At 42.4% G+C, this 26,717-nt stretch overlaps 1 protein-coding gene across 1 annotated transcript in view; it reads left to right on the top strand.

Moving 5' to 3' along the window:
- The window catches only part of luzp2 (leucine zipper protein 2), a gene marked incomplete at both ends in the record, with an annotated part of 652,643 nt that overhangs the window by 530,557 nt on the left and 95,369 nt on the right, over nt 1–26,717 (top strand). The window contains 2 exons of the mRNA XM_084337104.1: nt 8,540–8,614; nt 15,517–15,684. Coding sequence (XP_084193230.1) covers nt 8,540–8,614; nt 15,517–15,684 — 243 coding nt within the window. The remainder of the gene's footprint in view (nt 1–8,539; nt 8,615–15,516; nt 15,685–26,717) is intronic.

Raw genomic sequence — 26,717 nt, 5'->3', positions numbered from 1 at the left:
TCGGTTGGTTTTCCACATAATTTTAAAGCCTGTTTACGGTGTGTTTTAACTGGGTTTTCGGCTGAAATACATATGAAATCTGGCACATCTTTGAACGCCGTTATAACAGAGTGCTGAGAATGAACGCACTTTTGAACTCCGTTACACAGCGCTGAGAATGAACACGTTCTCAATTACGTTCATTTAGCGGATAATCAGTACGTTCAGTTCACGTTCGCCCAAAATACGAACGCGTTCATGAACGATCGTTCATTGAACGCGTTCAGGTACATCACTGGATTTAGGTGCGTGTCATCTCTCCTCTCTCATGTTGTCTGTGCTTCTCTCCTCTCCGACAGCCAGTCCCCTCAGAACCCCCCCGCGATTTATATTTTCTTTTACAATGGGTCATGACAAACCAATTACATAATCCAACATTGTGTAAACAACTAACCTATTCCAGTTGACTGTATATTTTTTTAATTATTCGTTACGAATATATCCATACTTCCATTGTGTCCGGGACATCCAGTGAAATCGCTTCGTGCAACAGTGTCCTTTTGCAGAGGGAGGTTGCTACAAATGCCATCTAACAACAAACTTCATATAAAATGACTCTGCTATGGAGCCACACTCTGTTATGCACAAGTTTACAGACATACATGACATACAGATAGACAGTACTGCTACATCTATACATTTATGACATACCAGATTTACAAATACAGTACTGTTTTTTTAGGGTGATTATGGTTTATTTACATTGAGGTTCTGGGGTCACATGGAGTGTGTTATACGAAATAACAACCGGTAACTTCACTGTGCTTCTTAAACAATGATTGGTGTAAAGGTTTTGCGGCAAATTTTCACCCCGCAAAGGATTTAGGTGCGTGTCATCTCTCCTCTCTCATGTTGTCTGTGCTTCTCTCCTCTCCGACAGCCAGTCCCCTCAGAACCCCCCCCCCCCCCCCCCCCCCCCCGCGATTTATATTTTGTTTTACAATGGGTCATGACAAACCAATTACATAATCCAACATTGTGTAAACAACTAACATATTCCAGGTGACTGTATCTTTTTTGAATGAGTTGTTATGATGAAATCAATACATCCATTCATAAAGATTATTGTCCGCCATCTTGGTTACAGTAGCGGCGCCAGATAATTGGCATTGGAGGAGCTCTGGGGGGGCTGGATTGTTTATAGCAGGTGCTAATGAATTATAATGGACAGAGCGACCCGACATTCCAGTGTGTGTGTCTGTGTGTGTGTGTGTGTGTGTGTGTGCTGTAACAGCGGGTGTATTATACATCGAATGTATTATTATTATTAAAACACAACACTCACCACAATGCAGGCAGCCCTGCCCTGGGCAGCTGGGCTTATTATCTTTTTAGCTTCGGTCCTCCAAAATCCATGCTCAACCGGTGACTCTCGCGTGTTGACATGGTAACCCGTAGCCCCTTTCGTGACTGTGATGCACGGAGTGAATCCACAGTCACTTGCTCCTCAATAGGAAACCAACCTAGATTTACCATGAAGGACTGGTTCTGGCCGAGCCGTTCGTTATACAAATATCACAGAGACATGTCAAAGGTACTCACAGCTGCACGAGGGTTTCAAACAGAGATACGGGATGGTTTGAAAGCTCGCCGTTGCTAATCCCAACGCCGGAAATAATGCCGTTTTGAGCAGTTTATCAAATATATTTAAAATGTTTATTAGCAACGCCGAGCTTTCAAACCATCCCGTATCTCTGTTTGAAACCCTTGTGCAGCTGTGAGTACCTTTGACATGTCTCTGTGATATTTGTATAACGAACAGTTCGGTTAGAACCAGTCCTTTATGGTAAATCTAGGTTGGTTTCCTATTGAGGAGCAAGTGACTGTGGATTCACTCCGTGCATCACAGTCAAGAAAGGGGCTACGGGTTACCATGTCAACACGCGAGAGTCACCGGTTGGTTATTATTGTTTCGTCCTCCAAAAGCCAATGTCAAAGTTAAGTATGACTCCTGTTTATTAAAAGAAGCTTTATAGGTCGTAAGCTCCTCTTCTGGCTCATGGTATTTCCGCAAAGAAGTTATCCAAAGACGTTTGTTTTGTTTTTCCAAACGCGGAAGTGAAAGAGAAATTCCATTGGTTCTCCCAGTCCACGTGACCATTTCTAGCATTTCAATTGGCTATAGTGACAGCCATAGATATGATGAATAGATATATATACAGCTTCACAAAGACACAAATGTCCAATATAACGGAATTTGTAATGTATTTTATATATAAATAAAATAAAAAAACATAACTAGGAGGGGTGGCTTAGAGGTGGCTAAGCCTTTTTCAGAGGGGGTTTAAGCCCCTGCTAGCCCCTCCCTCCTACCCGCCGCCACTGCTTGGTTACATTGTTAATTTAGTTTGTATTTACTTTTCTAGTTTAAGTTAATTCAATTAAAGAAATTGTAACTACAATTACATTTAAAACATTGTTATGCATAATAATCATCAGTTCTGTGCGCAAGCGAGGGAACATGTATGCGCGTGCACACGGCGTCTGGGCAGTTCCCATATTACGACTGCACCACTGCACACACTGCACACACATCCACATCTACACACTCACTTTAAACAAACACTCACCTTACCTTCACTTTAGCACACTTTATATTTATCTATTATTAAAGAGATTTGCACCACATTCATACCTCATTTGCACCCTACCCCAAGTGTAAGGTAGGGTGCACCCTACCCTCTGCATTCTACCTCACTGTTACTCATTTTACTCTGTATTGTATATTGTATATATGTATATTGACTTTATTTTTACTATATGTAGCACACTCTCAGGGGCTCATACAGAAACAAGCATTTCATTATAAAGTATTGTGTATTTTGTTCTGACAAATAATAAACAAACTTGAACTTGAAACTAGCGTACACACTAATGACAACCGATCCGACTACTTCACTCTCACATGTGGGACACTCCAGGGTTGTCCTCTATCCCCCCTGCTGTTCGCCCTGGCAATCAAACCGCTCTCTATCACACTGAGGTCCTCTTATTTGTTTAAGGGTGTTGTACGTGGGACAATTTAGCACAAACCCTTTTATATGCGGATGATCTTCTATTGTTCATAACTCATCCTTATTCTGGTATTCCAGATATTCTATCTATCCTGGAAAATGTTTGCTCATTCTCGGGGTACAAATTAAATCTACAAAAGAGTGAATGTTAACCCATTAATAACTCTGCCCTGAATTTTCAACATTCGGACCTGCCCTTTAAATTGAGCACATCCGGCTTTAAATACCTTGGCATTAATGTCACCCGTTCACTATCTGGCTTGTTCTCTGCTAACTTCGCCACCCTAGTCTCCAAGACCAAGTCTGACCTCCAGCTATGGAGTAGTCTCCCACTCTCATTGATTGGCAGAGTGAACAGTATACAAATTAACATTCTACCTAAATTTCTCTATTTGTTTCAAACTATCCCTCTATTCCTCTCCCAATTTAAAATCGCAAATTTTTTGCATCACTCTGAAAAATATGGATCTATGATCATAATGTCATGGTACCGACCCAGGGTGGTGGAACAGGTGAAATTATTCAGTTTTTTTGGGGGGGGGAAACCCTGCATATATCGGTATCGGTTGATATCGGTATCGGAAATGAAGAGTTGGACAATATCGGTATATCGGTATCGGTAAAAAAGCCAATACACGAGGAGGCAGCCTGTCACATCTTTTCACCTGCCAGCGCGGACTCTCATTGGCGAGGTGTAACGTGTGGGAGGCTCACACTACCCCCACTATTTCCTGTCTCTGCTGTGCAGGCGTCCCCCAACCGACCTGTAGGAGTCGCTGTCCACAATGTCCAGATTACCACCCATCGACTTCCACCCGCTGACTCTGCCAATTGAGCCAGTATGACGGCCGGCCCAAGCCAGAGGCAATGCTGACACCCGGATTCGAGACCGGAGTCTCTTGCATTGGTGACAAGCGCAATCTCCGCTGCGCCACCCAGACGCCTTAAATATAATAATTTTCTATAGGAAAAGTACGTTTCTTTTTTTTATTTGATCAGCTGTGCCTGTGAGTCCGGCAATGTATGGGGCTGCGGCACTGCAGATTTACCCTACTCGAGTCCGGGGGAGAATTTTGCTGTGTTTGTTGGTGCGTTTCTTTCCATTGGTTTCATTTGGTTAACATTATTGGGCGAACAAGAAAACGAAAGAAAACTGTAAAATTGTAATGACCCTGCAGCTGTTCCAATGTAAATGTGCCTTCCTCCGTGCACTTTCGCCCGCTTTGAAGTCGGACTCGGTGTGCCTGGCCACGCGCGCTGTTCTCGCACGGAACCCGCGAGTGCCTGTATGTGCGACTGGTGTGTTCGCGCTGAGGCGTATTCTTCGTATGGCTGCACGTACCGCACCGTGACGGCCGTACCGTAAATTCGCGGGACGAATACACATACCGTTACACCCCTACTCCCTGGTGTAGGTTAGAGTCTCGCTATTGCTCCTCCTCTTCACTGCCCGCCCTTATCTATTCTTCTCTGCCTTTTAAACCTAGCCAGTTTACAGATAGCCCAGTGGTTCTTAATCGGGATCTGGCAGCAATTTAGATGCCATTTTAAGTTTTGTTCTGCATCTACCATGGCTCCAATATGTTAAAATAATCTGTCCCCCCCCTCCCCCCCCCCCACCCCATTCTACAGATTAAACTTTTTCTCAATGGCACAGTAAAGGTATCAAGACATGTAAGGACTTACATGTGGACGGGGTGTTTTGTAGCTTTTCTCATTTGTCATCCTCCTTTGGACTCTGTCCATCTCATCTTTTTAGATATTTTCAGCTGAGACACTGTACATCTACCGTTTTCCCCTCCTTCCCTTTACTCCCTCACAAACAGCCTTGGACTGACCTACTCACTTTAAATCCACACCAAAGAGCACCTATCTCAAGGATCTATGACACCTAGGGATGCTCGATATTGGCTTTTTTACCGATACCGATATACCGATATTGTCCAACTCTTAATTTCCGTTACCGATATCAACCGATATCACATTTTAATGCCGATATTGGCCGATAATATCGGTAGGCCGATAATATCGGACATCATTTCTATAGAAATGTAAAAAAAAATGTATTAAAAAAATTTAAAACCGATACCGATATTTTCCGATATCACATTTTAATGCCGATATCGGCAGATAATATCGGTAGGCCGATAATATCGGACATCCCTACTAGGGATGTTTGATATTGGCTTTTTTACCGATACCGATATACCGATATTGTCCAACTCCTAATTTCCGATACCAATATCAACCGATACCGATATATGCAGGGTCCCCCCCCCCCCCCCCCCAAAAACTGAATAATTTCAGGTAATTAACATTACATATCTCTCATATGTCGTGGAATTAACACAACATTATGCATACTTTTGACAATAAATTAAATCAGAATTTGTTCTTACATGCTTGCCTGGGTAAATAAAGGTTAAATAAATGTAAAAAAAAAGAAAGAAAAAGAAAATATATATATTTTTTTTTTTAAAACCGATACCGATAATTTCCGATATCACATTTTAATGCCAATATTGGCCGATAATATCGGTAGGCCGATAATATCGGACATCCCTACCCTCAATCTTTCTATCTATCTCTCGGTCTGCCAGTCGCAGACTGTGGGTGACTGTCACTCAAAGCGCTTATGGGCGGAGCCCAGCACAAAACAGCTTGAAATCTTGAAGTGGAACATTTTTGCTTTAGAGTACTTGATAAAAAATACAAAACAATGAATTTTTTGGAAAAAAACTTTACAGATGTGTTCCATACACTCACAGGAATTGTGTAAAGTTGCCCAAATAGTGAAAGGAATAGCAATGCATGTCCCCTTTAATTAGTTGCTAGATCCCGCCACTCCTAGATGTTAAGGATTTAGATGAAGCTTGTCTGTATGTGTGTGTGAATGTGTGTGCTTATGTGCAGAGGGGCAGAGGGGGGGGGGGGGGGTGTCTGGGGGGGGGGCTTGGGGGGAGGGGACTTTGGGGAGGGGGGGGGGGGGGTCAGGGGGGTGGGTTATTTGGAGGGCTCTCTTTATTGTTCTTTCATTTATCATTTATTTAATTATTGTATCTGTATGCACCTAGGATGTGAGTCACATTTATTTAACATCTTATGTTTGTTTATATTTTTGTATTTTTGTAATCCGTCACAGAGATGTAAGCCTTATACATAAAAAATGTTGTGCCTGTTTGTGTCACTTTAAATTTCAAGCTTTTAATTTCAATGTATTTTGTGTCTTTTGTGTACAAATGGAAATTGTCAATACAAATATCAAATATATAATAATAATCTTGTGATCCCCACTTTGGCTTCCACAAATTCACTAATTATGAAATACTCTGTTTTCCAGTTCACTGTCTGTGATTAATTATGCATTATTGTCTTGATTACTGTGACCTGAATTATGCATGCAAGGTATTTGTTTAGTATCACAACATAATTTGGCCAGCAGCGAAAGGAATAACCTTGTGATGATGACAAATTGCACATTTAGAAATATATGGAAAAATATCTGACCAATCAGCTTGTGTCATTTTGGGGGTCTTTTCCTGCTTTTGGCCCAATCGCTTTCACACCTCAAACAGTTGGACCAAGGTGTGGTTGTTTGCTGCATACTTGAGTTGGATTCTGGTGTTCACACCAAGCCAAATTAACCGCACCAAGGTAGTAAATGTTCCAGGGTTCAATTGAACCAAACACAATTTGTTGGTGTGAAAGCGAACAAAGTGAAACAGGTTTGGTTGTCTGGGAGTCACTATACTGTATAAACAATCACAACTATAGTCATAGCACTCCGACAAGTAATTGATTTGTTGATTTTAATCAACACATGTAATATTACGTTGCCTACATGTTCTGCACACATCATGCATCTTACCATAGGTGTTTGTATAATTGTTCAGGAAATAACTCATTTACAAACGTTTACTCATATTTACTGTAGCTTGATAAAAAAACACTAATCAACTAACAAATTTTTGGTTGAATAAGACCAAAGTGACTAGAGTGATTATTTGACTATGGGGCAGCCATAATCACTATGTTTTATTTCATTTAAATGTATTTTACAATATCATCCTTATTCAGCGTAAAGTGTTGTTGATTTTGATTAGATAATTCTACAACATGTTTTGATTGCTCCATTGCTCCAATTCCTTTTTGGTGGCTAACTTTGGCTTATGTGTACGTGTGGTGATTACTAGAGAACCCAACCAGTTTTCCAGGTCCACTTGGCTCTTGGAACACAGGGAACACATGGCGGGTAATGACACAAAAAGGAATAATAACCTTAACCTTAAAGGTGCAGGGTGAGGGTGCAATTAATTACCCCAAAATACCTACTATATATAACTAATAATTATTCTACCTTATGTCATCATAAAGCCTTTGTAAACAACAACAGTGAAACAGCCAATTTAAGGTACTATAGCTTTCAAGCTTAACTCGCGCCACAAGCTTTCCCCATCTGCAATGGCTAGCACCAGCTTTTCTTGACCATTTTCACAATATTTCACAATCTTTGCAGAGCTATTTTATATTCTATATTATAGCTATGAAGACAATAGTATGGCTCATTTGACAGACACTATTTCTAGTCCAACATGTAAAAAAGAGTTTGTTTCTACACACTGTAGTTTGTAGTTTATTACACACTAAACATTGCCCATTTCCAAAATAATCCACTATTTTTCCATAGATTGCGAGATAAGATGCGTTATATGCAATAAGCCCAAATCGTTCTGGTTGATCCCCTGAAACCCCAAATGCTCCCAAAAAGGTATATACCATGTACACGTGTGCCTTCACAAAATCATCAAGGGGGAGGGGGTAGTCTTACCCCGAAAAGGCGATTGTTAGAAAAAGCTTGGTTTAGGTCCGGTAAAATAAGACACTGTGATCGTTACAGAAACATGTTTCAGGTTCGGTAAAATAGACATAGAATATACCTTACCTTAGCCAGAAGGTACTCCAAAAATAATAATTCCAATGATCCCAACGGCGATCACGATTACTCGTTTATATGTAATTACTCGTGTTTACGGGAAACTATAGGTTTTGAGGCGAACAGATCTCCTATCGATTGCTCTGCAAGAGCTCCTCCCCCTCAGAGCGAGTCTTGACAGGAAGAGATCAGTAGAGACAATGTCTGAACTGGACTATCAGAGTTCAAAAGGTCGGCGATACTGTCACCTGGTGAGATTCGATCGGCATTGCAATTCCAACGTAGGCAAATGAGCCAGGGACACCTAGAATGATCCGGCTGACCGTTTAGAATGGGCATCAAAGGAAAAAGATTGAAGGATCTAAAAACGAGATATTACGTTTTTTTTTGGCACTCAAGCGTTGACGGTGAAACACGAGATATTACACGCTTGGCCGTCAAAGCGTTAACAGTTTTCCACTGAGGAGGACAGTTTGTTTATTCAGTCGTGAACATGCTGTGTTTGCAGAGCACAGGAGGGTAGAACTGTTTCAAGAGGCTTGTCTTTCTGCAGGGGCAGCAGCTAATGGATTTGGAGCACAAGTTAACCATAGCCAAGGAGGTACTGGAGAAGGCTGCACTAGACAAGGTGAGTGACGTTGAACTGTTTATGTTTATTTATCATTATTTACCTATTTATGTTCTGTTTTTTTGCTTTGATATTTTGTGTTTCTTGTGGCAGTTTTGCTTTCTGCTAATCTCTCCTGAGGATAACGTCTTCAGCTGTCGGATATAGATAGAATAGAAATCCTTTAATAATCCTGAGGGAATATCAAAGTCAGAGACTGGTGTCATCTGAATCATATGATGAATGCAGTCTGATGCACATGAATATGTTTGAAGGGGGAGGGGATGCATGAGGCTGCCGGTTCTTCTTGTCGACAGGGTGGTGATTTCTTCTGTTATATTGTCAGACATTCTGAATCTAAAGGTCAAATAATTATACAAGCTAGTAAATAAACAAAGTTTTCTCACAGCAACATGCTTAGTATTTCGGATGCACTGGAAGCAGGGGTGGCCAACCAGTCAGATACTAAGAGCCACAGAAATGACTGTGGTACCACAAAGAGCCACACCATATAGCGTTTCTCAACCTTTTTTTCAGTCACGGCACCCTTCATGTGTTTATAGGTCCCACCCTCTGGCCTCTGAAGTTGCTAATGTTTTTTTTATTTGGGCCTCAGTCACATGGTTAAAAGTACCCTGTGAGACCCACAGTTACAAAATTACAAAATCACTTTTAGCCATTAAAAAATTCTGTAAATGTTTATTTAAAAAAGATTTAACATCTTAATTAACCCTTAGAAGTCAACGGGGCCTATTGCTCCCGTGGGCGGAGAACAAAAGAATTAGAATCTCTCACAAATGCTCAGGAAGTCCCGTTTTTCAAAAATCTGTAAAAATAGCACAAAGACAATTTCGAGTGCATAATAGTGTAATCTATATGTATCCTTACTTGCTAAACATAATACGACTTGTAAATATGTTTAATTCTTGCTCAATTGTATAGTTCTAAATATCCCTGTATTCCCCCGAAACTACAACGCGTCACGTACATGCACGCGCGCACACACACACAGCGCATAGGTGTTAATCACTGAGTGATCTAATATGCATATTCTTCAGCGCGAGAGGGGGGGGGGTTGTGTTTTCTCACTGTCTGTCGTTGATAATATAATCTGAAGAGGTCCTGCATTATTATTATTATCATTCTCGAGAATACACGCGGACCCGACGGAACGTTAACTTATGAATAAAAAGTAGTCTAACATGCTTTTCATCCTCGCCCGTGTATATACCCACGTCGCGCTAAAACATCAACTACTGTATGAGTAGAGACAGAGTGCTTGTGTGTACGAGTTATGATGAGTTATCTCGCAGTTTTCTAGAGTAGAAAGGTGCGCCCAGTAGAGCACACACACACACACACACAGAAGGAATTTCTTGTACAGCGAGTTGGGCGTTTTATTTATTTTATCACTTGTAGGCTACCATAGCGAAGGCTCATGGCAGCAACGTTAGTGGTTGAAACGTGATTCGAGAGTGATACCAAGTGGAAGGAAATATATCCTGTCATCAGTGCGTATAGCAGGTATCCTCGAAATTCTCCGCTATCTCCTCTGCTCCTGTCTGTCCGCCTGCACTGCTCCAACTGCCAGTGCCTGTGTCTGTCTACTGCTTTGGTCCAATCATATTCAGAGTCCCGTCAGAATCCCCCCCCCCACCCACAGTCTGCGAATCAGAGGCAGAGTAGGGCGGGTCTTCACGAAATGCGTGTTGTCTCTTTCAACGGGTTGGAGTCAGAGCGAGAGTTGACAGCGCATATACAGGTAGTCTAATCTGCAGGTACTGTAGCGAGTAGCATAGTTTTGCCAGCAGGCAGTTAGTAGAAAAATATGGCATGTTCAAAGATGGCCAGTAAAATAAAAGTCAACAGTGAAAATCGCTGCAATAATAATTCTTTCTTTCTTTCTTTCTTTCTTTCTTTCTTTCTTTCTTTCTTTCTTTCTTTCTTTCTTTCTTTCTTTCTTTCTTTCTTTCTTTCTTTCTTTCTTTCTTTCTTTCTTTCTTTCTTTCTCTCTCTCTCTCTCATTCTAGAGAAATACAACCACAAATTGTTATTGGTTTGCTTCTTTTTCTTACAGTACTATATATACACTGTACTTTACTGTATATACTGTACCATCCACTGTACTGAAACATCTCAATATAAGTAATCATGGTATGCTGCAAAAGGTGATATGGTATGTGATATGGTACAGTACTGTAAATACCATCTCTCTCTCTCTCTCTCTCTCTCTCTCTCTCTCTCTCTCTCTCTCTCTCTGGCTTTATTGAGGAAGGGCACACCTCTATCAGCTGAGTAACAATGTTCATCAAAGTGTTGAGTGCTACAGTGTAGGTTAGTATATTAGGACAAGTGCATACCTACATGTATGACCTATATCTATCTACTACTTTTGGATATGAGCATTTTTTCAATACCCAACTATGTAGTGGCCGCTTGTCGCTAGGCTAGGCCTCCTGCTGGGTCCATTCACTGGAATAACAAAGGAATGACTGGGCCTTTGCTCCAGGTGTGAAATGGTTCTAGTGACAATGATCACATTGAATTCTGGGAGTGTAGTTCTCTCATCAGATAGCTGAATGAACTTGGATCTAGTTCAAAGTCCTATACTGAAAAGGTGTTAGGATTTTACCAGAATGTTTGATAGGACATTGATTGAAAACTATCGTCTCAAATTTGACAATTGATGGCTTATTTTGAAGGTATGAATCTGTAATTTTATATTATGTAACAAAAAAAAAGGGGGAAATTCTCAGGAGGAGGAGCTATTTAGGTTAGACTTCTAAGGGTTAAAACCTCTTAAGCCTGACGAGACCGGTACCGGTCCCAAAATTACATCACATCATAAATCAATCTATCCAGACTGTTTGACAAAAGTAGCGTTTTATTTTTAAGTATATAAACATCATAACCATGTCACAACAGCAGTTATAATGTATATTATCATCAATATGTTAGTTTACCAATAGGTTAAAGTGTTATTAAATAGATTTTCATTTTCGTTTTGGTCTTGTTTAGTTCGCAAAAGTCAACCATTTTGGAAAATTTGAACGTCGGGAATTATAGGTTTTCTGCAGCCATTTTGTAGAGGACACTGGGAGCTTTCGATGAGCGTAGGAATTTTTCCGAACGACACTTCCCAAAAGCCTCTATGGGGTTTCAAGCTAATTACTTATGAATTGTTTTAATATCTCTTATTACTCGGGATAATAAACCACAAAACGTAACGTTATTGACATATATTGAAGCGCAGTTAGTTTCTCTTCCCTATGTTTAGCATGTAGCAACAATTATATTTGAAATTAGTTTAAAAATGGTGGCACCCTGATGAAAATAAAAAAGCTACTGTACATACAGTAGATTTCATTATCTGTTCTTATGCACGCCTGGTGATAATAAATACAAATTGAACTCGGGCATTTGAAATATAAGATTTAGCACAATCCATAAATGTGCAAATTGGCTATAATAAGGTCATTTATAAGCCTGCTATTCTATATTCTATAATAATATTTCAAATTACATTGGTCCGGATGGGAGAATTCAGTACTGTATCTACAAAACCTTCTGTTTAATCATCTTCCCTTTATTAATAAAGAATAAATTGTGCAAATGGCCCTTTTAGAAGTAGAGCAATATTCCATTTACTTAGGTATGTATTTTAGGCGGATTTTCAGAAAATAGGGCTCCAGGCTTAAGAGGTTAAGAGGTATCTAGGGACATCTATGGACCTCAGTGAATGTATTCCCAGTGTCAGAAATAGTGTGTCTATTACTAGGCTTGCTTAAATTGTGGGAGAATATGAATTAAGATTTTTCTTTGCATATTTGACAGTGAATAACACCATGCTAAAAATGACCGAACATGAAAAACTGCCACAGTTCACTACCTTCTTGAGATCATGTGTACAAAAAATATAAGGAAATGAATAAAGGGAAGATGATTAAACAGAAGGTTTTATAGATACAGTACTGAATTATCCCATCCGGACCAATGTAATTTGAAATATTATTATAGAATATAGAACTTATAGCAGACTTATAAATTACCTTATTATAGCCAATTCGCACATTTATATATATACATATATTATCTTTCAAATGGATGAGTTCAATTTGGATTTAGTATCACCAGGCGTGCATAAGAACAGATAATGAAATCTACTGTAATCTACTGTACTTTGTTATTTTGATCAGGGTGCAACCGTTTTGAAACAAATTTCAAATCTAATTGTTGCTGCATGCTAAAAATAGGGAAGAGAAACTAATTGCGCTTCAATATATGTCTATAACGTTAGTGTTGTGGTTTATTATCCCGAATAACATGAGATATTAAAGAAATTCATACAGAAGTATGACGTTTGAAACCCCATAGAGGCTTTCAGGAAGTGTAGTTATGAAAACGACAGCTAACGATGTATATTACAAAATGGCCGCAAAAACTACAATTCCCATAGTTAAAAATCTTCAAAATGGTCGCCTCTCACGAAATAAACCTGACCATAACTAAATGAAAATCTATCTAATAACACTTTAACCTATTGTTAAACTAACGTATTGATGATAATATACATTATAACTGCTGTTGTGACATGGTTATGATGTTTATACTTGAATACGTTTGACGAAAAAAACTATACATTTGGCTACATTTGAAAAGAAAATGCAACATTAATTCATACAGTCTGGAGATATTGATTTATGACATGATGTCATTTGCGGTCCGCCGATGGACCGCACGGGTGGAAGAGGTTAAGCCCGAGCGGTCCGGTACTGCACCGCAAATCACATCACGCCATAAATCCATCTCTACAGAATGTATGAATTAATGTTGCGTTTTCTTTTCAAATGTAGCCAAGAGTAAAGACACTAACCCTGTCAAAACAGCAGTCAAAGTGTATATGTTTAACCTTTATTTATCCAGGGTAGGTTCGCTGAGAACGGATGCTCTTTTTCAGCTACGCCCTGCTAAATAATGTTCAGCATTATATTTGTTTACCAATGATTTGAACTGTTATTAGTGAAATATAAGATTATAGAAATCTCAGGGCATTGCGTCGGAAACCGGCGCATATTGACAGGAGGAAGTGGTGCAGCCAAAAGTGAGTGTAGTCTTTTGAAGGAAGAGACCCAGGGCTTTCTAATTTTGAAAAACGACACTACCTAGCTCACGCCAGCCCCTATCAATCATCTGGCTTCTGGATTTCCTTTTTAATTTCTCTTATTTTTTGGGGGGATTATCTCCCACAAACCTGAACGTTATTGCCATAAAACAGAACACAGTTAGTGTCTCTATACCTTTATGTGAACGTCTAGCAAAAAACGGTGTTGTAATCTGATGAAAAATGGTGGAGAAATGTACGTAAAAAGGTAACTGTACTTACAGTAGATTTCATTCACGGTTTGTGAATCACACCTGGTGATAGTAAATCCAGAATGAACTCTGCCATTGGAAAGGGGAGATTTGGCCCGATCCATAGATGTGCAACTTGGCCATAATAAGGTAATTTATACACTTGATATTCTATATTATATAATCATATTTCAAATTGCATGTGTCCGGATGGCAGAATTCAGTACTGTATCTACAAAACCTTTTGTTTAATCTTCTCCCCTTTATTCATTTGTTTCGATTGTTCAGGTCTGGTCAATTTTAGCATGGTGTTATTCACAGTAAAAAAATGTAAGAATAGAATTGATATTCTCCTTTGGTTCATTACAATTTACTCAAGCCTAGTAACAGACACAATATTTCTGACACTGGGAATACATTCCCTGAGATCCATAGATGTCCCTAGAATCAGATACCAAGAACATGCAAATGGACCATTTAAAAAGTCTGTAAACATTTATTATACGTTGTTATGGAATGAATGACATAAACATTATTTTATTTTAATTATTATAATAATAAAAAAAAAATCTATTTTTTTATCAATAGATGTAGCACATAATCAGGGCCGGATTAACGACCAGGCCGTTTGGGCCGCGGCCCGTGGGCCTCTAGTGACGAGGGGCCTCCAATTTATTTTTTATTTTTTTATTTTTTTATTATTTTGAAGATCGATGACATACTGTGACACTGAAATGAAAAAATATTTCATCAACTAAAATATTTAGTCAACAAAAATATTTCATCAACTAAAATATTTTGTCAACTAAAATATACAGTACGTCACACCCCGTGCCTCTCCCTGCCGTCTGTAAGTGGCTAATCTTGAGTTTCCGACCCCCCAGTAAGCTCCAAAAAAAGGAAAGTCTGAGGAAAATAGAGGGTTTCATTCAGCGTGGACAGATTAATTTGCTTTCACGACTAACAATGCAGGCTTACCTGTAGCCTATGCCTGATATGTGGTGCGAAATTTGCGAACAACGATCACTGTCATTTTGATTACTGTAGTTTGCCTGGTATGTAGCCTTGGTTAGTGGCTGCCCCACCAATGTCTTACATATAAAAACGCCACTGTGCGTGCGTGCACGTGTATGTGTGTGTGGGGGCTTCCACAAGAGTCTGGCCCAGAGGCCTCTGAATTCTAAATCTGGCCTTGAGCACATTGTATTGTGATTGTGGATGTAGCAAAGAGCCGCATGCGGTTCGCGAGCCGCGGGTTGGCCACCCCTTGCTGCATGCAGTTGAATGTATGCTGTGGATTTGTTCTATATATTTGTTAAGTATAATGGATGGATGGATGGATGGATGGATGGATGGATGGATGGATGGATGGATGGATGGATGGATGGATGGATGGATGGATGGATGGATGGATGGATGGATGGATGGATGGATGGATGGATGGATGGATGGATGGATGGGTGGGTGGGTGGGTGGATGGGTGGGTGGGTGGATGGAGGGAATGATGCATGGTATTCAAAAATTGAAGGATTCAGCAGTGAAATCCTCTTTGTCATCTTGATCTGGGACAGGAGTCTCAGCTGAAGGCGCTTAAGGACACAGTTCACATCTGCTTCTCAGCTGTTCTGCACAACCAGCCCGGCAGCAGCCACAGGTTCCCTGCCACGCCGACCCACTTGTACAGATACTCATCACTCATCAACAGCTCCAGAGTAACCTTCCAGCAGCCCCATGCCAAGGTAATTCATTTCCACTCTGGCCAATCTGATTACATATCCAGGCATACCTGCAGGAACATGTTCTGAGTTGGTGATGCTGTACTTGGACAGAGTGGGGGTCAATGACAACGCAGGGAAGTGTCAATGACAACTATAGCTACTGGCACTGCCATGATGAATCAAATGTAACTAAGAGTGACTTTTACAAATGGCCCCGATTTTATGTGTAGGCCTATAGTAGGTAATATAAAATGCTTCTGAGCAAATAAATATAATTACATGACGTACATCTCCCGGGAGATCAAAGTTTGTTAATTTACCTGCAAAATAAACCAGAGATGTAGCTACAACAAATGACTAGCCCACAACTATCAACAAATATCAAACAAATGGCTTCACATACAGTATTACACAATCAATAATAACGAGATAAACAGCGGGCGGGCAATGACATTTGAACTCACTCTGAATTATGGATAACGTTACTCTAGAATCATAGCAGTTTGATTGCTTTGATTGTAGATCAATTCTGTAGATGCTCCTTCTCCGCTCACTGTCTCTGCTCACTCCACCACAGTCGATGGGCTAATGTTAACTGGTGCTGCTTGGCTGTCCTCTCTAACGTTAGCTGCTAGTGCTGCTTGACTGTCCTCCTCTCTAATGTTAGCTGCTGATGCTGCTTGGCTGTCCTCTCTAATGTTAGCTGCTGGTGCTGCTTGACTGTCCTCTCTAATGTTAGCTGCTGGTGCTGCTTGGCTGTCCTCCTCTCTAATGTTAGCTGCTGGTGCTGCTTGACTGTCCTCTCTAATGTTAGCTGCTGGTGCTGCTTGGCTGCCCTCCTCTCTAACGTTAGCTGCTGGTGCTGCTTGACTGTCCTCCTATCTAACGTTAGCTGCTGGTGCTGCTTGGCTGTCATCTCTAACGTTAGCTGCTGGTGCTGCTTGACTGTCCTCCTCTCTAATGTTAGCTGTTAGTGCTGCTTGACTGTCCTCCTCTCTAATGTTAGCTGTTAGTGCTGCTTGGCTGTCCTCTCTAATGTTAGCTGCTGGTGCTGCTTGACTGTCCTCCTCTCTAACGTTAGCTGCTGGTGCTGCTTGGCTGTCATCTCTAACGTTAGCTGCTGGTGCTGCTTGACTGTCCTCCTCTCTAATGTTAGCTGTTAGTGCTGCTTGACTGTCCTCCTCTCTAATGTTAGCTGTTAGTGCTGCTTGGCTGTCCTCTCTAATGTTAGCTGCTGGTGCTGCTTGGCTGTCCTCCTCTCTAATGTTAGCTGCTGGTGCGGCTTGACTGTCCTCCTCTCTAACGTTAGCTGCTGGTGCTGCTTGGCTGTCCTCCTCTCTAACGTTAGCTGCTGGTGCTGCTTGACTGTCCTCCTCTCTAATGTTAGCTGCTGGTGCTACTTGACTGTCCTCCTCTCTAATGTTAGCTGTTAGTGCTGCTTGGCTGTCCTCTCTAATGTTAGCTGCTGGTGCTGCTTGGCTGTCCTCCTCTCTAACGTTAGCTGCTGGTGCTGCTTGACTGTCCTCCTCTCTAATGTTAGCTGCTGGTGCTACTTGACTGTCCTCCTCTCTAATGTTAGCTGCTGGTGTGGCTTGACTGTCCTCTCTAATGTTAGCTGCTGGTGCGGCTTGACTGTCCTCTCTAATGTTAGCTGCTGGCGCTGCTTGGCTGTCCTCCTCTCTAACGTTAGCTGCTGGTGCTGCTTGACTGTCCTCCTCTCTAACGTTAGCTGCTGGTGCTGAATAGAATAGAAATATTTGTATTATCCCGTGGGAAATTTTACACTGCAAATCGCTCAACATTTAAACATTTAGACAGAACAGGTCACGAATTAGAATAATAAAACAAATCAAATCAAGTTGCCTAGGATAAGAGTAGATTAAAATAGAATACAAATGGAATAAAATATACAGTAAATAAATACAGTAAAAATATACTGAGAGGCATCATAGCAGCATGGGGGAAGGGGGGGGGGGTACAGGTAGTAAAAACAACACAAGCAGTGTAAACAATTAGGTCAATATAATTTACTATGTAACTAACTGAAATATATATTCACAGTATTCACAGTGTCACCTAAGGTGCAGTATGCATCAGGTAGTGTTATAATTTACTATCTAACTAACTGAAATATACATTATTCACAGTATCACAGTATCCACATAAGGTACAGTATGCCTAAGGTAGTGTTATTGTCCTCCTTGGGTTCCTATTAGTCCTAGGTCAATGTCTGGCAGCAGTCGCTGCCCCCTGTTGTGGAGCCTGGAGGCCGCTTGTCGCTATGGAGCTGCCACTCTGTGCACAGTGATGCAGTGAGGCACAGTGATGCATTGTATAGTCTGATGGCTGTTGGAATGAAGGACTTCCTGTGCTGTTCAGTGCTGCATTTGGGTAGTGTGAGCCTAGCACTGAACATGCTCCTCCTGTCAGCCAAGTCTGTGTATAGTGGGTGAGAGGGGTTTTCCCTGATGGCCTGGAGCTTAGCAAGGCTCCTCCTCTCCGCCACCCTCGCTAGGGAGTCCAGCTCCACCCCAACCACGCTACTGGCCTTCCTGACCAGCTTATCCAGCCTGGTTGTGTCCCCTGCTCTCAGTCCGCTGCCCCAGCAGGTCACAGCGTACAAGAAGGCGCCCGCCACCACCGACTCATAGAACATCATCAACATCCTTGTACAGACATTGAAGGATCTCAGCCTTCTGAGGAAGTAGAGTCGGCTCTGGCCCTTCCTGTACAGTGCCTCTGCGTGTTTTGACCCGTTCAGTTTGTTGTCGATGTGCACACCGAGATATTTGTACACCTCAACCATGTCCACATCAACTCCCCTGATGGAAACGGGGGTCACAGGTGCACTTCTCCTCCTCCCCAGCTCCACAACCAGTTCCTTGGTCTTCGCAACATTTAGTTGCAGGTGGTTTTTATCGCACCATGTGACGAAGTCCACTACCAGTTCCCTGTATTCCCTCTTGTCACCGTCCTTTATACATCCCACTATCGCAGAGTCATCAGAAAACCTCTGAAGGTGGCAGGACTCTGACCGATAGTGGAAGTCGTTGTTGTAGACAGTGAAGAGGAAGGGAGAGAGGACTGTCCCCTGCGGGGCCCCGGTGTTGCTGACCAGTCTGTCTGACACACAGCTCCGTAGGCGCATGTACTGTGGTCTGCCCGTCAGATAGTCCACAACCCAGGACACCAGGGGGGCCTCTACCTGCATCGCCTCCAACTTCTCACCCAGCAGCCCAGGCCTTATGGTATCAAAAGCACTGGATAAATCAAAGAACATGACACTCACAGTGCTCCCCGGCTTGTCTAGGTGAGTGTAGGCTCGGTTCAGCAGGTAGATGACAGCATCCTCTACCCCCAGTCGGGGCTGGTAGGCGAACTGGAGTGGGTCTAGGTGGGGTTTGGTCACCGGCCGGAGTTGCTCCAGGACTAACCTCTCCATGGTCTTCATTATGTGAGAGGTTAGAGCCACCGGCCTGTAGTCCTTGGACGTGCTGGGACATGGGCGCTTAGGGACAGGGACTACACAGGAGGTTTTCCACAGTGTCGGGACTCTCTGCAGCCTCAGGCTCATATTGAATATGAGCTGGAGCACATCACACAGCTGAGAGGCACAGGTTTTGAGTACCTTTGGGCTCACCCCATCAGGACCTGCAGCCTTGCCTGCGTGTAACTTGCTCAGCTGTGTACTCACCTGGTCTGCAGAGAGCCACACTGTGGGGGTCTCAGGTGTTGAGGGGAGGAGCGGGTCTTCAAGCCGCGGGGGGCAGACAGGCTGCACCAGAGATGAGGGGGCGTGGGCAGTTGGGGGGAGGGAGGGGGTTGCTCGAGTTGAAGGGCTGAGAGGTGTGGGGGTGGGCAGGGCAACTGGAGTAGTGTCGGGGGGAGGGGGGCCAGACTGGCCGGGCCGCTGTATCAAACCTATTGTAAAACAGGTTTAGCTCATTAGCCCAGTCCACATCTCCATCCACTCCCCTTCCCCCTGCCAGTTTAATGCCGGTTATGGTCTGCATTCCAGTCCACACTTGTTTGATGTTATTGTTCTCCGGCTGGCCTTCCAACTTCCTCCTGTATTTGTCTTTGCCCTCTCTGATGTTGATTCTCAGAAGCCCCTGAACTCTTTTGACCTCCTCCCTGTTACCTGCGTTGAAAGCCCTCTTCTTCTCGTTCAGTAGGGCTGTGATGTCCTTACTGACCCCTGACTTGTTGTTAGGGTAGCAGGTAACAGTCCTAGATGGAACATTGGAGTCCACACAAAAGTTTATGTAGTCTGTGATGCACTCTGTGAGCCCATCAATTTCCTCTCCGTGGGGCTCACAAAGTGCCTGCCAGTCTGTGACCTCAAAGCAGCCCTGTAGTGCCTCTTGAGCCTCCTCCGACCACCTTCTTACAGTTATTTTGGTCGCAGGCTGTCTTCTGACCAGAGGCACATAACAGGGGTTGAGGTGAACCGAGTTGTGGTCCGACCGGCCCAGCTGTGGTAGTGGTGAGGAGCTGTATGCCTCCTTGATGTTGGCATAAAGGGTCCTGTTTTCCCTGGTGTGGCAGCTGACGTATTGTTGGAAGTTTGGTAGTGATTTGTCCAGTTTTACATGGTTAAAATCCACTGAGATGAGGATTAGAGCCTTCGGGTGTTTCGTCTGGAGACATGCAATAGCGCCGTGGATGACGTCACACGGGGCCGTCGGGTTTGCCGAGGGGGGGATGTAAACGGCCATCATGATAACGTGGGGGATTTCTCTTGGCAAATAATATGGTCTGAGTCCTACAGCTAACATCTCTATATATCCGGGTCACAGTGGCGCTCTTTGATCGTAATATGGCTGGGGTTACACCATCTCTTATTAATAAATAAAGCAAGCCCCCCTCCTTTTCGCTTGCCACTCCCGCGGTTGCGATCAGAGTGCACAATCTGAAACAGGCGGTCAGGCTGGGGGGTCAGACCTCCAACACCATCACCCTGAGCATCGGGTCCCCCCAGGGCTGTGTTCTGAGCCCCCTGCTGTACTCACTATACACACACGACTGTGTGGCCAAGTTCAGCTCCAACTCCATAGTGAAGTTCGCAGACGACACGGTGGTGGTGGGGCTGATCTCGGACAACGACGAGCAGGCCTACCGGGAGGAGGTTGAGGTACTGGAACGCTGGTGCCAGGACAACAGCCTGCTCCTGAACATTGGTAAAACCAAGGAGCTGATCGTGGATTATAGGAGAGGACAGCAGGAGACACACACACCACTGATGATTAACGGGGCTACCGTGGACAGGGTGAGCAGCTTTAAATACCTGGGGGTCCACATCTCAGAGGATCTGACATGGTCAACACACATAGACACAGTAGTAAAGAAGGCGACGCAGCGCCTCTACCACCTGAGACAGTTAAGGAAGTTCAGAGTATCGGGGAAGATACTCCAGTCCTTCTACTCAGGAGCTGTAGAGAGCATCTTGACCGGAAACATCACTGCCTGGTATGGAAACAGCACGGCACAGGACAAGAAGGCCCTACAGAGAGTGGTGCGCTCAGCCGAGCGTACCACGGGTATTGCACTACCTCCCCTGCAGGTTCTATACAACAAGAGGTGCAAATCCAGAGCCTGCAGAATAATGAAAGACCCCCACCACCCCAATAACAGCCTGTTCCAGCAGCTGAGGTCAGGCAGACGCCTGCGAACCCCAGCTACTAGGACAGAGAGGCTTAGGCTCAGCTTCTTCCCCCAGGCCATCAGAGCCTTGAACAATGAACATTGAGTGCCACAGAACACTGAACTATCCACACACAAGCACACTTAAGCACACATACGACACGCACGCTGTGCACGCTCACACACTAGCAGCCACTTTAACATGAGCGGGCACACACTCATGCCGCACACACCCACTTATGGCCAAAAGGAAAGGCCACTTTAAATTAGTATAACAACAGTAACAGTGTATTTCACTACCAAAGCTACCTAGCATGTCCTATATGCTCTGTAAATAACTATGTACAGATACCGAGATGTCACACCATGTTACCTGTTACCTGTTTATTGCACAATGTTGTTTTTATTGGATTCTATTATATGTTGTACCACTGTATTGCACATCGTTGCGGGCAAGACCACCCGCATTTCATTGTATACTTGAATGCCGTGACAAATAAAACTCTTGACTTGACTTGACTTGAACCCGTCTATAGAGACATTGCTATCGGGAATATCTGTGTGCAACCATGTCTCAGAGAAACACATAATGCTACACTCACAGTAATCCTTTTGACTGCCGGCAAGCACGGCCAGCTCATCCATCTTATTTGCCAGAGACCTCACGTTGCCGATAACGATGGACGGGAGATATGGTTTAAATCTCCTCCTCTCCCTCCGTGGTTCAGCCCTCTTCTGTCTTGACTGTCATCTCTAACGTTAGCTGCTGGTGCTGCTTGGCTGTCATCTCTAACGTTAGCTGCTAGTTCTGCTTGGCTGTCCTCTCTAACGTTAGCTGCTAGTTCTGTTTGGCTGTCCTCCTATAACTTTAGCTGCTGGTACTGCTTGACTGTCCTCTCTAATGTTAGCTGCTGTTGCTGCTTGACTATCCTCTCTAATATTAGCTGCTGGTGCTGCTTGGCTGTCCTTCTCTCTAACTTTAGCTGCTAGTTTTGCTTGGCTGTCCTCCTCTGTAATGTTAGCTGCTAGTACTGCTAGTGCTGCTTGGCTGTCCTCTCATGCAGACAACTTTTATGCTTCTGTTTATGGGGTAGTTGTTGAGGAAATGTGGTTGCTAGTTGAAGTGGCAAGTTGTTTGGCATACTTCAGCCACTTGGGTGGGGGTGCTGCCCCTTGAGATAGTGGTGCTGCAGCTCCCTTCAAATAACAATTATAACAGTTATAACGACGGCAGACAATTGACCAAAGAGAAACACGTTGTATGTGCTATACACTGGCAGTTTTGAAGATGGAGAGTATCTTCAAAACTGCCAGTGTCAAACATGTGTTTGTTTGTGGAGACATGGAGACATGACTTGGACTATACAAGTGTGTGCAGAATATAATTCCCACATTCTTCCCCTGGAGAGGGAGAGCTTCCCTGTACGTCCATGAAATCGGTATGTGTGATGTCACTAATAGGTTGAACCTCTCATGGCTCAACTTTTAAGTTCCCCCGGAGTCCACATATCCGAGGACTTCACATAGACCACACACATTGACAGTGTAGTGAAGAAGGCACGGCAACGCCTCTACTTCCTTAGGCGCCTGGGTAAGTTCAAAGTGAGTCAGAAGATCCTCAAGAACTTCTACTCATGCACAATAGAGAACATCCTGACTGGTAACATCACCTCCTGGTTTGGGAATAGCACCGCACAAGACCGCAGCAGACTACAGAGGGTGGCCCGTTCAGCCGAGCGCACAATTGGAGGGGGGCTTCCCACTCTCCAGGACGTTTATAACAAGCGTTGCAGGGCCAAGGCTAAGAGAATAATCAAAGACTCTAGTCTAGGGCTGACCTTCGAATTTTGTTTTGGAATTCGAAGCTTCGGTGCCGAGATTCGATTTTAATTCGAAGCTTAGAGATTAAAAAAATAAATACTTTTTTTTTATGTTGTTGGACTTGTACAGCACTTTGTTCAACTTTGTCAGTGCTGTAAAGTTTAAACCTTTTTAAATCTTAGACAAACAAAACACTTTCATGAAATATTGTAAGCCGTCATTTGAGGCTTTATAAAAGCAACACAATGAAATCTGTCAGTGCAGAGTCCGACCTCATCTTAAATAACAAACAGCATTGCTTGTTGTAGTTAACAAAGAGAGGCAGAGTTGATTTTGCAAAAAATATATATATAATAATAATAGAATTTGTTATTATTTTTTATTTTTTAATATATTAAAATTGTATTTTCCCATTCGAATCCCATGCCCATCGAACGAAGCTTCGAAGCTTCGAAGTATTTAAGACAGCCCTACTCTAGTCACCCAAACAACTGCCTCTTTGAACTGCTGCGGTCAGGCAAGCGCTACCGGAGTCTCATGGCCAGTACAGAGAGACTCAGAAGGAGCTTCTATCCCCAGGCCATCAGGATGCTCAATGACATTGGGTCTCATTCCAGAACGGATTTACGACAAAAAATGTCCTCTTAGGCAGATTTCTGCCCATTTAACACTATGGCCGCCAAGGACGCCTTACCTCCTCATTCCCCGCCATGCTAATTCTGCCAATGACGGCGTAACACGTCATTGAGATCAATATTTCAAAAATCGGTGATTGCAATCATATTTCTCCCGCGGAGACTTGAGATCTACTGTTGATCCCCTCTAAACTCTCCAACGGTTCAAGAGCGCCATCTGGTGGCCGATCGGCAGATCGCCCAAACCGGAAACCGGAAATGGAAACTGGTGCTCATCCAAATTCGATCCGATCACTCGCTATAGGTCCCGGGACTCGAGCGCGACACAATGGATAGCGATCCGTTACCAATAACTCGATAAACAACATGATTTGGACGTATATACTATTATACAACCTGGAGATGGATCGCATATTTCAACATCCCATAATAGGAATATTTTTGCTCCACGCTCATCGCCCAATGGCCCGAGGAGACTGGGGTAAGTTTCAGCGTTTTTTTTTTACCGCGTTCGATACAAACTGCTCTAATGATCATATCACCCACACTAGATGAATCATCTAACGTTGGCCACGGAATTATAAACGACCCCCCCCCCCCCCCCCATCCGGTCAACATCAGATGATAAGTAGTAACTTCTAGAAGCACGTCCATTTGAATTTTTTTATCTCGCGCCGATCGCTATCACACTGTATTTGATCATCAATATGATGCATTTAGGGCTATAAAGCACGTTCTGCAGAATGCTGCAGAAAACGATAAAAACATATTTATACTTTAGACCGTATTTTAGTATGAATATGTGAATGAAAAAGTATAACGTTCCTACATCCTGAACGATAGATAATTGACGTTGAATGGGCCATATTAATGTCAATTTAGCAATACAATTTAAAAAGTTATAGCCCTGCAAAGAAGGGGAACTTCTCCATAGACAAATAGAGCTGGCAGAGGATGGTATAATGATGTACATAAGCCTGGTAAAGAAAGTGTTAAGACATACTGTATTAGGGCTGGTAGCGTGAATCCCCAAATGTTCCTGAGATCAGATTTGAGCGTGGCTGAGAGCAGATTTAAGAGTGCTGAGGAGCACACTTATGATTGATTGACTAATTGAACATTTTATTAACTTGACAGACTGTGTTCTCATAGTGATTCCTTCATGTCAACGCTACAGGCCTCCTTGGAATTAATTACTTAATCATAATTAAAATAAATATGACAATATTTGTACGATAAGAAATTAAGCATTTGATGTCGGAAAAATAAATAATATGGATTCATCTGATCACAGGGCAGCTGGATTAATCATATCTGAACCAGCTATTTTGGACAAATGTATAATTACTTCAATTACTCAGATATTCAAACACAATTATGCAATTATTGTGAAATGATTGAAAATAATAATTATTTAATGCCTTCTGTGGAATTTGTATTTCTTATTTGTTACCAATCTGTTTTAATGGTATACAATGGGCCAGACCTTTGTTTGATATAAACCTGCATTCCTTCGATTATATCATTAATCAATTAAACTTATATTGAAATACACTATATAGTGGACAGTGGATGAATAAATAAATAAGAACTAAAGCTAATCGCATGGAAATAGACTGCATTAATATTCCATAACAAGTCTTGTGTGCGCCAGTATGGCCTATGACGTGTCTAATGAATGAACAGTATAGGCATAATATATTCTAGTTACTAGGCGTTGTTTTGTATGCAAATGACCTAGACGGGAACGCGCGTTCGAGTTTAAGACATGGTGTCATTCTCCAAGCAGATGTCACAGGTGCGACCGTTTGAGCCACTTAACACATAGTACCAGCATGTTCGGGACTTGTCATTGATTCTGTCTCAGTCGGTTCCAAGATAAGTCTTCCAAGAGAACTCTTTGGAACATTTTGGGGAATGAGACCCAATGACACTATGTAACAACCCATCATCTACACTCACTGCACACACATCCACATGTACACACTCACTTTAAACAAACACTCACCTTTCCACTCACTTTATTCACTTTAACACACTTTATATTTATCTATTATTAAAGAGATTTGCACTATACATTCATACCTCATTCATACCGCACCCTACCCTAAGTTTTGTACCTCTGCATTGTACCACACACTGTTACTCATTTACTCTGTATTATATATTGTATATATGTATATTGACTTTACTTACTTTTTACTTACTTCTTAATTACCCTTTTTTTTAACTTACTTTCTTACTTTCTTTTCATGTAGCACACTCTCATGGGCTTGATTTGATTTGATTTGATTAGACATTTTTAAAGATACAAGATTCCAGAAAAACATCAAGGATGCTACACAAAAAAGTCAAGATTTATTTCCATTGTGGTCCTTGTTCGACAACAGACAAGCAATACAAAACAGGACCATAATTAACAATTTGACAAACTACATAGTCATGGACATTTTAAAAGCAGTACAAACGTAGCCACAGGCAACAATGTATCAGACACCATTTCCATGCATTTTAAAATCTAGTTTTGGACATTGTCGAGGAGCCAAGATTTAACTTTTTTCTTAAAGTTGTGCCGGCTACTGATGCATTTTAGCTGTGAAGGTAGCAAATTCCAATTTGTGGCTCCCCATAATTTAAAAGAACATTTGCCCATATTAGTTTTGAACCTTGGAATATGCAGGTCAGCAATGCTGGCTCTGGTGTTATGGGTATGCATGTCCCTGTTCCATTTATTATTATAAATGTTGTGAACTATGTTGAGCTGAAGTTGAACGGACCTGGCTTCCAGAGGGAGCCAGCCCAGCAACTGGCTCATACAGCAACAAGCATTTCATCATAAAGTATTCTGTATTTTGTTGTGACAATTAATAAACAAACTTGAAGCTTGAAACTTGAATTACCTAGGACCTTGGGGAAAGGGCTCAAAAACCATTTGACTGCACAAATAATGACCCT

Source organism: Notolepis coatsorum (genome assembly GCF_963971535.1).
Source record: "Notolepis coatsorum genome assembly, chromosome: 20".
NCBI classification, from domain to species: Eukaryota; Metazoa; Chordata; class Actinopteri; order Aulopiformes; family Paralepididae; genus Notolepis; species Notolepis coatsorum.
This window is presented reverse-complemented; position numbering and strand designations above follow the sequence as displayed.